The sequence below is a fragment of the Caretta caretta genome, chromosome 27 (assembly GCF_965140235.1).
Source record: "Caretta caretta isolate rCarCar2 chromosome 27, rCarCar1.hap1, whole genome shotgun sequence".
NCBI classification, from domain to species: domain Eukaryota; kingdom Metazoa; phylum Chordata; order Testudines; family Cheloniidae; genus Caretta; species Caretta caretta.
The window spans coordinates 10,662,992-10,680,202 of record NC_134232.1 but is presented as its reverse complement, the minus strand read 5'-3'; the positions used below and the strand labels follow the sequence as shown (position 1 = coordinate 10,680,202).

The 17,211-nt window shown below is 45.6% G+C and overlaps 1 protein-coding gene across 1 annotated transcript in view; it reads right to left on the bottom strand.

Moving 5' to 3' along the window:
- The window catches only part of SKAP1 (src kinase associated phosphoprotein 1), a 227,683-nt gene that overhangs the window by 176,476 nt on the left and 33,996 nt on the right, over positions 1 to 17,211 (bottom strand). Inside the window, exon 4 of the mRNA XM_048830422.2 lies at positions 5,589 to 5,705. Coding sequence (XP_048686379.1) covers positions 5,589 to 5,705 — 117 coding nt within the window. The remainder of the gene's footprint in view (positions 1 to 5,588; positions 5,706 to 17,211) is intronic.

Sequence of the window (17,211 nt, the reverse complement as noted above, 5' to 3'; positions counted from 1 at the left end):
TTCAAAGAGGAAACAATGTAAATGAAAGGAATTATTCAGGGGCTGGAATTCACCTGTGTGCAGAAGGCCATCAAAAGGCCTACAGTGACTGAACAAAAAGAGACAATGAACTTCTAAAAGAGAATGGGCAATTTTCCGCTGGATTCCAAGGAGCGTTCTCCAGGGTCTCCTTTCTGAGGACGACTACTCACAAGCAGAAATTGCTGCCTATCCCCCCCAAAACTCCTTGCAATTTTATATCTTGCAAGGCAGTGGAAATCAGAGAAGGAATTCCCTGCAGTAGGCAAGGGGATTGCAAAAGTGCCACCAGAGAAAAACTGGTTTGTAAACTGAGGAAACTAGTTACAAGACTTAAAAAAAAGAAAAAAAAATTAGAACTCTTGACTAGATACAATGGTCTGAATTAGACTATTCCCTGCAATAAGCTCGCAGTGGCAGACTCCCGCACCCAGGCAGAACTCCACTGAAGTCAATGGGCTCCAGGCAAGCCCAAGGGGCCACCCACACAAATCTGTGGTCTAGGAGATAGTGCACTGGCTTGGGAGTCAGGAGACCCGGAGTCTATTCACCAGCTTTGCCACCGACCTGCTATGTGAATGTACAGCACCCTAATCACAGCTGGACCCTCTGGACACAACTGTCATAAAAAAGATTATAAATAGGACACATCTCATTTGCTGGACCAGAGCTTCAGACTAAAAGCAGAAACTTGGTGTGTGTAGCAGGGATCTCCACAATACTTTTCATGCTCTTTTTAAAAACAAACAAACAAAAACCCCTCAGTTGTTGTCCATTTGCATTTTATTCCCCCAGATCATACTAAAGAATAACGTTGCCTGCCCAACGGCGTTTGTCGAAATCAAAGCCATTTTTAAAGTTGCAGGTTAAAAAAAGGCAGAGGAAGCCCAGAACTAAAAAAAAAAAAAAAAAGAGAGTTGGGTTTTGATTGTGTTTCAAAGGCAAAAAACCCCACTAAAAACCAACCAGTTGTGTGTTTAAACAAGGAAATAATTTAGAATAAAGAGAAACAACTTGTAAAATCTGTTGGGCCATTTTTCTCTGCTAGTGTAAATGGGTTAAATTCAGTTAAAGTCAAGAGAGCTGCGATCACTTATAGCAGCAGAGAAGTTGCCCAACATGTGGAATTTATGTATCAGATGTTTTGCCATTACACACACACAAATATACATTCTATAAAGACATTTATATTCAGCATAATGTCAAAACAAGACCAGACGTGATATGAAAGGCACTGTAGTCCGGTGGATAAAAGTACGGGACTAGAAGTCAAGCTGAAATCTATTTCCCCAGTTCCATCACTGACTCGCTGTTTGACTTTGACTCACTTCTTTCCCTGGCCTCAGTTTCCCCATCTGTAAAACAAGGATACACCTGCTTCCCCCACCATTTTAAAGACCTGTGAGATGGAAGGGTGAAAAGCAAGATAAATAGAAAATATTAATGAGACAAATGCATACCTCCAAGTTCTGGCATCTATTTAATTTACACTGAACTTAAAATTAAATTGCTGGACTCTGGCAAATGAAGTGAACTACCAGTCTGAAAAGAAAACATGTTAAAAAAAAATCGTGAAGTGGTAGGAGTAGAATACATTATATGGAAAGTGTCTCCCCAGAAATACTTATCATTATAATAGTACTTAGCACTTATATAGTGCTTCACAGCCTCCAAGCGCTGTACAAACATTAGCTTCTTAATCACTCATTAGGGATGATCCAAAACAACACTGTCGTGGCTCATTGCATAAAGTCATCCCCAACTTGCAGAATTGCTTCTCCTATCACGCTCCATGTTCTAGAGACTAGAGAAGTTTAAAGGTTCCACAGCTTACTGGAAAGTTTGGTACAAGTGGGGCTAGACAGCTCAAGAGCCAACAGCCAGAGGCACACGTCCCACCCCCTTCTCCACATTTTAGATTGGGAAGCAGAGCACACCAACACCTTCGCTAAGCAGGAAGAACCTCCTGCCTTGATAGCCTCCAGTTAGCAAGTCTGGAAATGCAAGAAGAAGGGATGAGGTGGTCTTTAGTTGCCTATGCAGGGTTTGTGCCTCTGTGAACGCATCCTCTAATTGTTGCAAGAGGGGGCTAGAAGATGCACGGTGGCGACTAGGTCATGGAATGGTGGCACAGCCAGAGAGATGAAGGTGGTCTTGGAACCTGCCAGTCCAGAGCCTCCCAGGGGTAGGTCTACGCGATAAACTTTAATCTAGCTAGTATGGGCACCAATAGTAGGGCAGACGTGGTGGCACAGGCTAGCAACCAAAGGATGTACCCAACTCCCCTGCAGGATTGTACTTTGGTTGGTACCCCATGCTGCCATGTCTACACTACCCTTGTTGCCCACGTTAGCCAGATTACAGCTAGCAGGGATATGCCTACCTGTGCTACAATCACACCGTCACTCGCAGCGTAGACATACCTCATTTGTTGCCCAAGTTGGGTGAGCTATTCCCCAGGTATGAACCACCCACCCTCTGTGTTTGACGAGAAGTAGTTTATAGTGACTTTGTATTACAGTTGCATCTAGGGCCCGTGGCAGCGAACCTCTCAGCCCAGGTCAAGAGGCTTGGGCTAGTGGGGCTTGTACTAGCCCTCTAGCTATAGATCGGACTGGAGCTCACACTTTGAAGCCCACTCCCCTCCAGGCTTCAGAGCCTATGCTGCAACTTCAAAGTGCTGTCTACACAGCTATTTGTACAAAATTTTCTCAACCTGAATGGGGAGGTTAGCTCCTGCAGGCAGTATAGACATGAGTCTAGAGGCCTCAATTGAGAATAGGGCCCCCTCACGTTCGCTGTGTTTGTACAGCAACTAGAGTTGCTGCCCTGGAGAACTTATGGTCTAAATAGTCAAGACAGACCTGGTGTGAGAGGGCAAATAGGGGCACGGAAAGGTAAAGGGTCGCATTTTCAAAAGTGCCTAAATCCCATTTTCAAACGTGACTTCTTGAGTCTCACTCAAAGCCAAGGGGACTTTGGAAAATTTCACCTGAAGCCACTTGCCCACAGTCACAGAGCAAATCCATGTCCAAAGTGGGTCTGGAACCCCGTGTCCTGGGTCATAGTCCAGCACCCTAAGCAGCAGATTATGTTGCTTCCTGAATCCAGCCAGCACTCTGCAGCATCGCGCTCTCCAGACAGAAGCAATCCGAGGTGTTGCAATACCACCACCTCTAGAGATCCACAGAGGCTCTTCACCAGGCCTTAAAGATGCCACCTCTAAACATCTTCACTATGGCAGTGTAACACTTAGCCACAGTCTTTAAGCAGCCCTGTTATCCCGCTGGGAAGCTGAGTAATTGCAACTATCCCTCTATATCAAGAGAGGTTACCAAGGGATCTCCTTTGTATCTATTCCTGGTAAAGGTCTGGCAGGAGTCCCTCTTGACTGGCTCCAGCTAGGTACATCAAGTATGTCCCCAGGAGCCAGTGTGGTTTCAAAGCAGGATGTGGCCCCACTAACATCATCTTTGCTCTCCTCCACATCCTGGAGGAGGCATGTGGGACAATGCCAACCTCTATGCAAAGCTACTGATCTAAAACAAGAGCCTTCGACGGTATTAACAAAGGCGCATTGTGGCAACTCCTCAAGAAATACAGCTACCCAGACAAGTGAGTGAGTCATCCATTTGTCCCACCTGGATACGTTTGGAAGGATCAATTGCAGCAGGGCCCTTCCTGAGCCCTCTCAGATCAGGACATGGATCAAACATCATGGGGGGAGGGGGGTCCGCTCCCCTATTTGCTGAGGTCACCAACAATTCACAGGCGAGGGTCTAGATCCAATCGTTCATGTCGGAGGATGAAACAAACACCACTCAATTTCTTATCCAAAAATATAGACCTGCTGTTGCTCTTACTGCCCAGCTACACAGGAAGTCCAAGAACGGGTAACTTGTTCTAATGGAGCAGCGGTTAGTTTGGTCTCAATGCCAGCATAAAAAAATAAAAATAATAATAATAATTCTCTCGCCAATTCTCCACGTGGGCATCTCTGCGCTAAGTCTGAAATTTTCAAGCATCTGAAAGTTCCAGAGGTGGCAAATCTTTAAATACCTTGGGAGAGTTATTTCAAATCAGGCCCTTTAGGGCTGCCCAAAATCACCCCTCAAAGTTAGCAAAGCAACCCTCTCCTCCCCACCCTCCCCTGTTTGTGAACGCTTAATAAATGTGCCTGGAGAAACCACAGATTTCATAAAGAGATCGCTCTCGTCACCAGGAGGCTATGCCCAGGTCTTCACACCCTTCGATGCCCATTTAGTCTGGTATCCATTATCTAGGTCATATCCCCCTTCATCCATGCTGTATATAGGTGTGTTTTATATCTAAAAGGTAGAGTTTCTTAACACACACACAATAAGAACAGAACCTAAACTCCATGTCTGTTACTCATGATGGTGATCCTCTACAATTATTGGTGAGCAACTGAACCAATCCGGTCTCCAGTCCACGTAACAAACCCATTCATTTTATGGCCCAGGCCAGTAGAAACTGCAGATATGCATAGCATCCCACATTGCACAACGAGGCTAATGCCACAGATGTTATCCGTGCTTATGAGCTCACCCCAAATAAAAGACGATCCATTATCTTATGATGCGCAGGAAGGTGGAGGAGCCGGGAATGGAAAATCAGGAGGTATGTGGGCAGATGGGAATGAAGCCCTGGAAAATTAAGCAGGAAGGAGAAACCTAAGAGGGTGAGGGAAAAAATGAGGGAGTTTAAGGAAGAGGAGGAAATGAAAGATCTGGAAGCAGAGTATCAGGAGACCAAAAATCAATCAGCCTTCAGTGAGATTACACCAGGGATGTCTACGGACACGGAAGTTAGACTAGAGTGAGCTATACTGTACAGTGCTTTGAGTTCAATGGCACGTCACGTGTTTCTCACGGCTAAGCCGCCCACTTGCAAGCGGAGACAAGTGTTACTGAAACTTTTACACGGGGGATGCTCCTGTGCAAAGAGTAATGTTCTAGCACTGCTTCTGTAGGGTCTCAAACGAATGCGTGCTCAGCCTCTGCATTACAGCTCATCCCCAAAAGATCAGCCTGAAGCATCTCTGCATTTCCCTGAAGAGGGTGCCCAAGATTTTCAAACATGAGTAGTGAGTGTGGATGCCCAAACTGAGACACGCAAGGGGGCCTGATTTTCAGAAGGCAGGTGCTCAGCGCTTTCGGAAGCTCAGGGCCCGTTAAGATGTCTCAAATTGGGCAACCAAAAAAAGATGAGGCACCCAAAATCACTCCAACTTTTGAAATCCATAGGCCACTGGGTCACGTTCTGCTCTGCTTCGCCACTTGAAGTCTGGAGCACAACAGAAACCGTTTGGTTTATACTCATGCAACTGGTGTGTTGATTTGTCCCTTTCTTTTTAGAAAGGTACCAAATATATTCAGTACAACTTACCCTGGTTGATAAAGCAGCTAGTCCTCAACAGAGAGAGAATACCCATCAACAATGACAGCATATAAAGTTAAAGAGGGAAGAGGGTGGAAAATATACCAGATTCAGGCTATCCCTCCAAACACTACACAACAAAGGATTGCAGGAAATTGAGACGCTCTTACCGTCATCCTGGTAATCCGATGCAAGTGATGCATCTGACACAGTGGAAGGGACGAAACTCCAGCTCTGGTTGTCATCAAAGCTGTCCTGTCCGAAGTAAGCATCAGCCTGATCCCCTCCTGGAAAGGAAAGAGAAGAGGGGAAGAAGTGAACTGATTTTAGTAGAAAGCAACACACACTCCTAGCCTCACCCCAGCTCCTATGGCCTATGCTGGAAATCATCCCCTGCTGCTCCCAACTATCTTCTGGCCACTGCCAAATTCCAAAGGACTTCAGAAGACGCCAGATCAGACTGTGGGAACAAAGAGTTACGTCCTCTGGTTGATGCATGACATTTATGGGGACTGTGTTTGGGTGCATACATGCCCCCAAAAGCATCCATATTGGATGCATATCACTTTGGTACCTGCAGAATGTAGAAGCAGTAGGTAGGGAAGGTCTGTCTTGTAGCTAAAGACTGGGAGTCAAAATACTGGATTTCTAGCCCCAGCTCTGCTATGGCCTCATTACACCACATTTGGAAAAGTAAATGTTCCCCTTCAGTGCTTTAATTTCTCCATTTTACAGATGAGGATTATAGCACCTACTTCACAGGGACGTTTAGACCTTTAATGCTTATATAGAAGACTTTGAATCTCAAAAAAGAGGTGCGAGAAAAAAAAAAATTAAACACATTGTAGATCTACTACCAGAACTGGCAGAATACCACATGCAAATGAACTGAAGCAAAATATTTGTGTGTGGGTGCAACAGAGTGCTTGTATATTAGATTCTAAGCGGATTGTCCATTAGGGGCTTTGCTACTGATGGTGATTTTATATGGAAAGCTCTCAGATACCACGGTGATGGGCGGCAGTATAAAACTGTAAGATAGATGGTGCTGTAACAGGCCTCTGTAGAAGGAAGATGCTGAAAACCACAGACAGAAGCTGAAGAGTCCTGGAAACAGAGAGACAGAGACAGAGTGTGTGTGTACACACAAAGGACAAAAAGACAGCTGCTCAATTCATTCAACACACGCCAAACAATGAGAAGGGGTTTTTCAACTGATTTTAATATGAACTCAAAACACTAAATTGTTAAAAAACAAGACCATGTACATTTATCTCAGCAAACTACGGAGAGATTTGTGCCCGGCGATTTTAAACCAAGCGGTGAAACAGCATTGAGGGGTTTGGGAAGGAGAGGTGTGCACACATGCACAAATCAGCAGCTGAAGAAAAAAAATAAAATCATATTCAGCATTTACATGGCAGTTTGTATTCCAATAATCCTCAAACACCCACAGGTCTCATCCCACATGTTCATAGATGGGGAAACTGAGGCACAGAGAAATGAAAGTCAGAATTTTCCAAAGCGCTCAGCACCCACATTCACAATCAGATCTTCAAGGATGCCCAGGTCCCTTTCAAACACCAAAATAAGGGGCCAATTCCCCCCTCCCCCCAAGAGAGAATTTAGCCTATTGGGTTCTGTGCTCTTTTGAAAATCTGACCCAGGAGTGTCCCACTGGGAGCTGAGCACTTTGGAACACCTGGCTGCCATTGTGGGTGCTGGGCACTTGAAAAATTGCACTCTTGAAACTTTGACCCCACATCAGAAGGCATCAGCATCACAGGTGGGATTAGAACTCAGGAGTTCCTGGCTCCCAGACCTCAGCTCAAGCCACTAGAGGGTTCAGGCAAGAGCCACAAGAATGATTAGAAAACTTGAGTGTTAAGAATGTTACACAGTGTTAGACTTGAGAAGCTCAATCTATTTAGCTTAACACAGAGAATGTTAAGGGGTGACTTGATCACAATCCATTAAGTATCAACAAATATTTGACAACGGGCTTTTCAATCTAGCAGACAAAGGCATAAAATGATGCAGTGGCTGGAAGTTGAAGCTAGACAAATTCAGACCGGAAATAAGCTGTAAATTTTTAACAGCGCAGTAAATTAACCACTGGAACATTTTACCAAGGGTCACGGTGCAGTCTTCATCACTGGCAACTTTTAAATCAAGAGGGGATGTTTTTCTAAGAGATATGATCTAGTTCACACTAGGATTTAATTCAGGGCCTGTGTTATACAGGAGGTCAGACTAGACAATCACAGGGGTCCTTTCTCGCCTTAAAAATCTAGGCAAACCCATCTCTTTTTCTATTTGCTATTAAGAGCTATAAAGTAGTATACAGTTGCTACATCTTTGGCCAGTCCTACTTCCTGACATACCTTCTGTCAGTCCTACATCTGCATGTTTTCAATGCTCAGAAAGTGGCGAGTGAATTCAAAACAGGGACCAAAAACCACCCCACAACTGCACAAGGATACTGTCCTGCTTTTAGGATTTGCAGTGTTTATTGGCTCAGAGACAGTAATACTCTACCAGGGAGAAACTGCATGACAGAGGTTGCAGGACGCAGAACACAAACTGGTAGACTGTTTATTTACCTCTCTCATATACCAAATACTGGCCAGACACTAAACAGAGGTGGTGTGGTTTATCAGTTAGAGGCAGGAGATTGGATTCTCTTTCTAACATGCCACCGGTTGAATGACCTTGTGCAAGTCACTTTATCATTCAGCTCCCCCGCGCTTGCCCATTTTAGTACCATGCTTTGAAACCCTGGGATAAGAAGGCACTACCGATAGTCAAGCGTTAAAAGAGAACAGGTTAAATATTGCTACCGAGCAGCAACATCACGTAGTTCCAGGCAGAGCACAACCACTGAGAGTTTATTCTAACAAGAAGTCTTCCTAAACACTGCAGTGGAACAAAGCCGGTGATTCACATCGCTGCGGAGACACAGTGAATATGCCACTACGGTTAAGCCCACAGATCTGTTAAAAGAATGGTTCCTTTCAACCAAGCCGAAATACTCTAATTTTTTAAAAAAAGGCTGTTGAAACAATCACCAAGGTAACAGGTGTTCTCTTATAATGAGATACAGGTGTAGCATCATGGTGATAACGAGCAAACCGTTTACGGTTTGCAAATACCAAAAGGGAGCATAGCCGCGTGAGCTAGGTTCATTGGAAATGAATGTACCATGCATCACTGCAGTAAGCCATTTGCAAAAACAAGGGCTTAATCCTGATGCTTACTCACAGGGATAGTCCCGTATAAATGATGGGGTCTACCAGCACAAGGAAGGACTGCCTGCATGAACAAGGGCTGCAAGATCAGGCTATGGGGCTGCCACAGGAAGACATGTTTTTGCATAACGTTTAACAGACGTGTGTTGTATTATGAGACATCATACAGTGGGGGTGTTGCTAGACACACATCGTTCCTTGTTACGTTCACAAACAGGAATATACACCAGATTTTCACATGCATGTGCAAACAGGGCCGTACCGCACAATTACCTAGTCACAAATCTGTATGGGCTTAGTTGGATATATAGCTGGACAGTGCCTGGCATAATGGGGTGCTGATCGCTAGATGTGACCGTAATACCAGCCAACAAAGACGCAAAGCCAGGCTTGCCTTTCATGTTAATGTCTCCTAGTTTGTTTCTGAGAATATTTTAACGTCTTGTGTTGAGATTCAAAGGACAAAACACACATCACTGCTTTGAGGGGGTGGGGGGTAAGCCACTTCCTCTTTCTGTTTGGATTTGCATTAGGAGAGTAAAGTTCTTGCACTTTAATTCACTTCTCCGTCGAGTTTATGAAGCAGCAACAGCTAGTTGAGTCCAAGCAGGGGGGAAAAAAACAAAAAAAACACCTAAAACTTGTCAGGGGCCAAGCTATTGTTCCTGAATGAAGAAAAAACTCATTAGCCTTTAATGAAGAAACAGGGAATAAAAACCAAATAGCACAGAAATCCCAGCAAATAATTACCGTGCACCTGACACAGAGCTGCTCTATCTTTCTACCCAAACCCTCAGTAAAATTCTCCAACTTATCACTCTTTGGAGCATGAACCAAAGTAAGTCAGACTCGGAGGGAAAGAACAATAGGGACACTGTGGGCTGTCGTTTCCTGCAGCAGGTCCCATGGTGCAGCATTTGGCTGCGCTGAATATACTAAATACTGTACCTTGCCTCCGATTCTTATTGGGAGGGTGGGGGGGAGAAAAGGAACAAATTGCACCAGCGATTAGCTGGCTTACATTTTACACAGCTGCTGTGTCTTCTGCAGCAACACAAAGAGAGGCCCAAAGGTGTGATGGGTGATTAATGGAGAGATCGTTCTTTGTGCATATTGATTCTAAGCAGACCGCAGTGGGGAAAGATCCTCTCTCCGGCAACTTGTAGCATCACTGGCGGGAGAGCGAACGGTGTTGGCAAGCTCGAATTGTGGAGGCCCCAGATAGAAGCATGTGTCAGTTTGGGTTGCTATCAATTATGTTGAGTCCGCACTGGACAGCAGGCGGCCCTCACCTAGACCTGGCATTTACTGAGACACAGTATCTGGCAGACCCTCCGGGCTCAGTGTGAATGAAGGTCGATAGGTTTTTAACTGGTCGTATTAGGACAGGCCCTGAAAGAGACATGCATGATCGTACGCCCTGGGGCTTGAGCCCGCATGGCGCGGGGACCGAAAGTACTAAGTGAACATGTGCAAAATAGAAACAACAATGAGCAGGGACCGTGGAGGGGCCCAGCACAGTGTTAATAAAATGCTGCCATGCAGCCACCATATCATCGCTGCCTGGGAGCAGGACGGAGGCCTACAGGAAGCATCTAGCTAGCCACCTCATTGGGGAATGCACCAAAGCTATTGTTTCCCCAGCCAAAGAGTAAACAAGCATAAGACTTCAGCGCACGCCTGGTACTTTGCTTTCCTGGGTCCCACGTATAACCTCTACTTGCACGGGAGCACAACCAATTCAGGCATCCCACTGCAAACTGTGTGCTCTAGTGGATGAGGGGGCCCTGGACTGGAAGCCAGGAGACCTATGCTCTCAGCCCGGCTTTGTTCCATCTTGCTGGGGAAGCGCCTCTGTTGCTCAGTTTCCCTATCTGTAAAACGTGGGCGAGACTTGCCCTGCTTTGAGAGCTACAGACTAAAAGCACCGAGTGTTGCTGTTCGGACTTCGGGACTCAAGGCCTTGCTGGTGTGGGCCCAGGTGAAGAGAAAGAAAAAACAGAGCAGAACCGGGGAGAGAAGTTTTTAAAGCTATACTTGTCTGAGGTATAAAAAGCCAAGCTGATGCCTTTTGGCACGTGCGGGAAGAGGACCAGGCTGATTTATCTTCTAAAGGCGTGAAAGGGTTTCACAGTGAAAAACGCATTCAGATCTACAGTAGATTGGTAAGCGAGTTCCGATTAAAGCTGGTTTCCCCTTCGGTGAAGGTCTTTATCCACGTACCTGGAGTTTCATTAAGTGTCTTTTTAGGAGAGAAGAAAATCAACACTAACCAAATTCTGTTTATGCTTTTATGATGGACTAGCACACGCCAGAGGAAGTAAAAATGCCTGACTCCAGTTAATATTCAAGTGCCTGTAGGAAACAAAATTCCTGCTTTAAAACTAATGAGTCCTCAGGATCACACTACAAATAAAGGTCTCTGATCCAAATCCCATCTGCCTTTCATGCTCGACAGTGTTAATATCTCCAGATTTTCAGGGACTAATTTAGCAGTAATGCACTTCCCAGAGCAGAGCTGAGGAAATATCAATACTATGGCTTAATATCCCTTATTACAATCACTCCCCTAAATTATGGAGTATCACGTGGAAATACATCAGCACAGACGCACCCACACATGTAAATGTTATTCACATGTCAATATATTATAGCTTCGCATTTGCAATGCTGAAGCTTAGGCTCAGTTGACATTGCCATTATAAATTATATACCTTTTTGAACACACTTATGTACTAGAAAATGTATGACGTTTCCTACTCATCATCTTAGAGGCTTCGTCAGCTCCTAAATACCCTTTTGGACTTGCGTGATTAGCTCTTCTGATTAACGTGTGAGTAGTGGAAGTCTGGTGTGGGTTTGTTTTTTTGTTTTTTTTTTACTGCTGAGATCCACAATGCTGTTTTACACCTCTATTCACAAGCATTTCTAGGCGCGCGACATAAAAATTGAAAGTTACGTTACATCTACCTGCAAATTTGGCCCTTGCCACTTCTTTGTCTATTGTAGATTACTCTGTAGGTCCCTTATAAATGCTCCTCTTTTCTCCGGCCCTACCAATGACAGAGCTATTTAAGGATTTAATTAAATTCTAATAATTAGGACTTCTGATCTCAATCTCAAACACTTCAACCAGCTTTATAAATATTCTCATTTCCCAGATAGCAGAGAAGATGAGGCAGACCGTTAAATAACTTACTCAGGGCAACGCAGTTGAGCCAGTGGCGGACTAGAACCCATATATCTCACCCTACTGACTGGACAGTAGTGCCTCCCTGTATTAAAGTCAAATGCAACTTAAGACATCCCTCACACAGGATTTGGCGGGCCAGAAGCATATTCAATCCAAGACTAATTCTGTTCAGTCGGTACCCAGGTTGCTAATCACATGTAGTAAAAGCAAATTAATGGGCTACTAAAATGCCATTAACGTTTAAAACATCCAGAAAGTGGAAAAAACACAAACTTCGGACTTATTATTTTCCAGAATGTTCATTGCTACGATGCCTGGGAATTCTGTAACTGGAGGGCAGCCCTGTTGAATATTCATGAGGCAAGAGGTAACTCTTCCATGACTGATTTGCAGACTGTTAAGTGCTAGCCAATTAAAAAAAAGTTCTCTCTTCTAGACTAGGTTCTTCCGTGCTGCAATGGTCATGTATGGCCAGTAGGGTGAGCTGCAGCGTGCAGCATCATTTTAGGTAGCAAAAAAGGAACCAATAATGGGGGCGGAGGGGAGGGGGAGTGGAAGACAGTGGACAAGATTTTAACCCCTTCAGAGCCCGATTATGAATGCCAGGAAGTTTGTTGCTTTCTTTTAAAGTCAAACAGCGATTGGGCACACTTCATAAAGCAAACTGTAGCCCTCCGAGGAGGAAATACCAGCCCTGCATATGGGATACAAAATCCACCTCTGTTATCTGCCAACACATCCAAATCAGAGGGTCTGGATAGTTACTGGATCAAAAGCTATTCTAGTGTTGCCATCTGAAAGAGCGGAATGTGGGCAAAATAAAAATTCAATGACAATGCTCAGAACAGGCGGGGGTTAAAATTCCCTCTGTCACATGGCCAAGACACACGCTTGATGACTAAATAAAACCGAATGCTAAAACCTGGAAGTTATCGATTTGTCAGGTCTTCTCTTTCCGGTTTCCCACATGATCTCCCTCAGGGCTTGTGTACGCTTAAAATGCTACAGTGGCATGGCTAAACCACACCGCTAAAGCACTTCAGTGTAGACACTACCTACACCGATAGGAGGGGTTCTCCCATCAGTGTAGATAATCCACCTTGGTTTAACAACACTGCTCAGGGGTGTGGATTTTTCACACATGTCTGAGTGACAAAGCTGGGTTGGCTGAACTTTTTAGCATAGGCCAGACCTCATTCCCTACTGCCCCTGCACGTAATAGCATTAAGAAGTTTAATCTTGCTGCAGGGACCTAGGGTGACCAGACAGCAAGTGTGAAAAATCGGGACGGGGGTGGGGGGTAATAGGCGCCTATATAAGACAAAGCCCCAAGTATCAGGACTGTTCCTATAAAATCAGGACATCTGGTCACCTTAACGGATGCTCAAATCAACCTTTCCATATTTGTTTGGGGTATTTCTTGTTTTCAATACAAAAAAAAAAGAAGACAAGAAATTTGTAACTGCAGCCTTTGTTTGCCAAGCTAATTAACTAAACATCCAGGGCAGCTCTGTAACTGGAAAAGGTTCGTTCCAACCAAATTAATGTCCTGATATGTTCCTGCTGGTCCATTCCTAAACATAGGAGTGAAGCAAGAGGATATAGGGCCCATATGGGCAAAAGTCTCAGGGCATCATAATAAAAAAAAAAAAAAAACAACCCTCAATAGCTAGACTTCATCTTTCCACAAGCACAGATTGCGCCTCCAACTCCATTCCTCAGCTGAATTCCTGGCTTAGTTTCCCCTCTCCTGTTCTTTCCCCAAATCTGCCTTCCTCCTAATCTTCCCATTCCCGCAGTTTCTTCCCCAGAGCTCTTCTGTTTTGCAACCTTTCACACCGTCCCCTAAAGCCAGTGTATACCCTGCCTCTCAAGTGGGTAGCAGTTCCACAGAACAGCTGCCTGACAGGGGAAGCTCACATCAGCCCTGCTAAGAGACCGTGAAACCCTGCAAAGCAGAAGATTCCCATGGGATATAAACAAGTAAAACCAAGGGATTTTATTCTTCAGTTTATGACACATTAAGGACACCAATGAAGGGCAAAAAAAAGAGTTCGAGGCAAACTAAATGGCTCAAACGGTCTTCTAATAATTTCATATTTCTATCCACTAATAAATTAAGCCTCACAACACCCTTAATAGGCATTATTCTCATTTTACAGAAGGGAGACTGAGGCACGAGGGGGTGGGGGGACTTGCTCAAGGTCAGACGGAGGGGGTATGTCTACACTGCGATAAAAAAAAGCCGGCACCAAGCCATGGGTTGCAGGGCTATCAAATTGCAGTGTAGATGTTTGGGTTTGCACTGCAGCCCAGAGGCCCCGCAAAAGGGGGGGGAGAATGGGAGGGCGGGGGGAGAGAAGGGTCCCAGAGCCTAGGCTTCAGCCCAAGCCCGAACATCTACATTGCAACTTCGTAGGCCTGCAGCTCAAGTCACCTGATACCGGGCTGGCCACGGGTCTTTTATTGCAGCATAGAGGTATCCTGAGGCAGCGGGAGAGTCGGGTACAAAACTCAAATCTCCTGACTCCTGACCCAGTACACAGATTGTGTTCACTTCCCTTGAACCAAACTGCATTTTTCAGATTCAGCTCATGAGACCTTGCTTACATCTGTTTTTCCTTCCCTCTCTTGCTCACTGACTCGCCACCACCTGCCTATGACCTATTTGGCATTCAGCACTCGCCCCCACCTTCACAGAAGAGCCCAGTCAAACCAGTACTAGCCCCTGCATGGCTACCCAGAATGCCCGCATACTCGAGGATTTGGATTCCCCCGATTGGAAAGGGTAGGAGGCCAGTGATTCTGACAGCGCATGAAAAGGATCCCTCTGGAGAGGGACGCTTCTGAGAGCCAGCACAAAACTAGAGACACACTTGACCCGTCAACAGGTCCCATACGGCTTCTCACACCTCATCAACAAGCAGCTCGTCTATGGATGCTGGCTTGGTTTGTCTTTTGGAAGAGGGTTCTACGGGAAAGGGGATGAAAATGGGATTTTGGGAGGGGATTCCAGGTTTACTGTCACAAATTTCCGTTGTTTCCTTCTTCCGCATCATCTTCAGTAACAACGGTTCTGCAGGCCAAAGTATGCCTTGAGTTACATCCATGCAATGCCCCCATTGTCAGTGTTTTGCCCTTAGCAGACACCTTCTTGGCTTAAAAGGGTTTGCTCAGGCATTAACTGGCTCTCCAATCAGAACTTCGTAAACAATTCTGATTACGCATAAGGAAGAGAATCCAGTTTGCTCTCCCATACGGTGTTGGCTTGGCAAGGCTTCCAGGAATCAAAACCAACCTATCCCTTAATAAAGCGATAAGTATGACTGAACACATATCGGGATCAGCTTTGTTACATAAGGTGTCATACTATGGGTACATACAGCACCTAGCGTCAGGTCATCTGTAGGTACTACAGTAATACAAACTATTCCATAGTCACTTTTCAGTGTGGAACCAAACTTAGCCTTCAACAGGATGGGCTAGAAACATAAAGCAACAGGGGTCATGGGAGAGACCAGACAAAAACATCTCCCCCTGGAAGCAGAGCACACATGCCCAGTCCCTTTGAGAATTTCAAGTTGGCTTGAGCTAGAAGTGGGTCAAACCCAAAACTCTAGATCTGAGCACCCGGAAGCTTGGAAAATGTTGGGACTCAGGATTTAAACTCTGCATCTTGGCCCACTCCTAAACGGGCCACAAGGGTTATGGGAATAAAGGGCCCTGGTTTTCCTACTACTAATTCATAGATACTAAGGTCAGAAGGGACCATTATGATCATCTCGTCTGACCTCCTGCACAACGCAGGCCACAGAATTTCACCCACCCACTCCTGCGAAAAACCTCTCACCTTCCATGGGGCAGGGACTCAACGTTACACAATTCCTCCATCTTCTGGAGGCAGAGCTCTGAAATTTGTTAAGAACTAGCTCAGAGCCTTGTTGTTCCCTTTCAAAGTCCTAAGCACTCTCACTCCATCAGCTTTTACATAGTAGTAGGTAAAGGCTCAGGTGATGATCTATGTGGTCTTCACCCCCAGCGGGGCAATTCCTTCAGTGCTCTTCTATTCAACAAGAGCACACTATAGTGCTTGGGCCACATATTCATCTACGCATACTGCAGTCACCCATGATATTTCTTTATAAAGGGAAAACAGCAGTGCCTTCCTATTTCACACACAGGTTCAGAAGACGCACCGAGGGCTCATTTGAAAAGGCTCTCTGTCCCTCTGAAGCTGCATGCCAGGTAATTTAGAGCTTCCCCTAACAATTTGAGTGGCTGGCGTGAATAGATCCGTGAAAGCCAAAGGATTTGTTCATATTGAACTTACTGCGATTCCCCAAACTGCTGTATATTTAGCATTTTTATGGACATTTTTAAGTCTTCTGTTTCCCCGCGTATCCCCTGCTCTTTAAGCAGTCATGAATCCTTCCCCATCTCCTACATGGAGAGGATTAAAAAAAAAAAAAAAAAAGCCAAAAGCCCGGCTATAGGTAGAAAGAGGAATCACACAGACATGGGGCGGAAACTATCATCAAACTCTACTGGACATTGTGATTTGACCTGCAGTAGCACCAGGAGAGCCAGGCATAGAGCAGGATCCCGTTGTGCCTGGTGCTGTACAAACCAGAGAGCAACAACAAAATAGACAGTCCATGCCAGAGGCGCGGACTTTGTCCTTTCCCAGGGGGTGCTCCACCACTGCTCCACCCTAGGTCCTGCCCCCACCCCTCCTCTTCCCACCCCCACCCCGTCCATTCCTGCCCCTGCCCTCACTCCTCCCCCTTCCCCCCAGCACCTCCTGCACACTGCTTAACAGCTGATCCACAGCAGGCAGGAGGTGTTGGGGGGGAGGTGCTGATTGGCAGGTCCCACTGGGAGGCAGGAGGCACTGGAGGGAGGGGGAAGAGCTGATGGGGGGGGTGGCGATTGGGTGTTGAGCTCCCACCATTGGGTGCCAGCCCCAAACAGCCTACAATCTAGTCCTTTCCACTGCAGTTGGACTACCAGCCACCAGTGAGTGGTCAATGAAGCACTTTGGACTCACGTGCTAAATTCAGATGCAAAGCTTAGGTGGGATTTGGACCCTGGTTAGGACATAAAGACGAGGGTTGCGATTTTTTTAAAACCCTCCTCATTGGCCTCGTTCTGTTCCTACTACAGTCGATGGGAGCTGTATCATTGAGTAGGTCTATGCTATCATCACGGAGTGCGTTGCAGCTTGCGTAGAAAACACCCAAACTAGCTTTAATCAAGACAGCTTGGGTACTGGAGCACTGAAGCCACGGCAGCATGGGCTAGCCACCCGAGCGATTACCCAAAGCTCCAGACAGATTTGTACAGCTCACACTG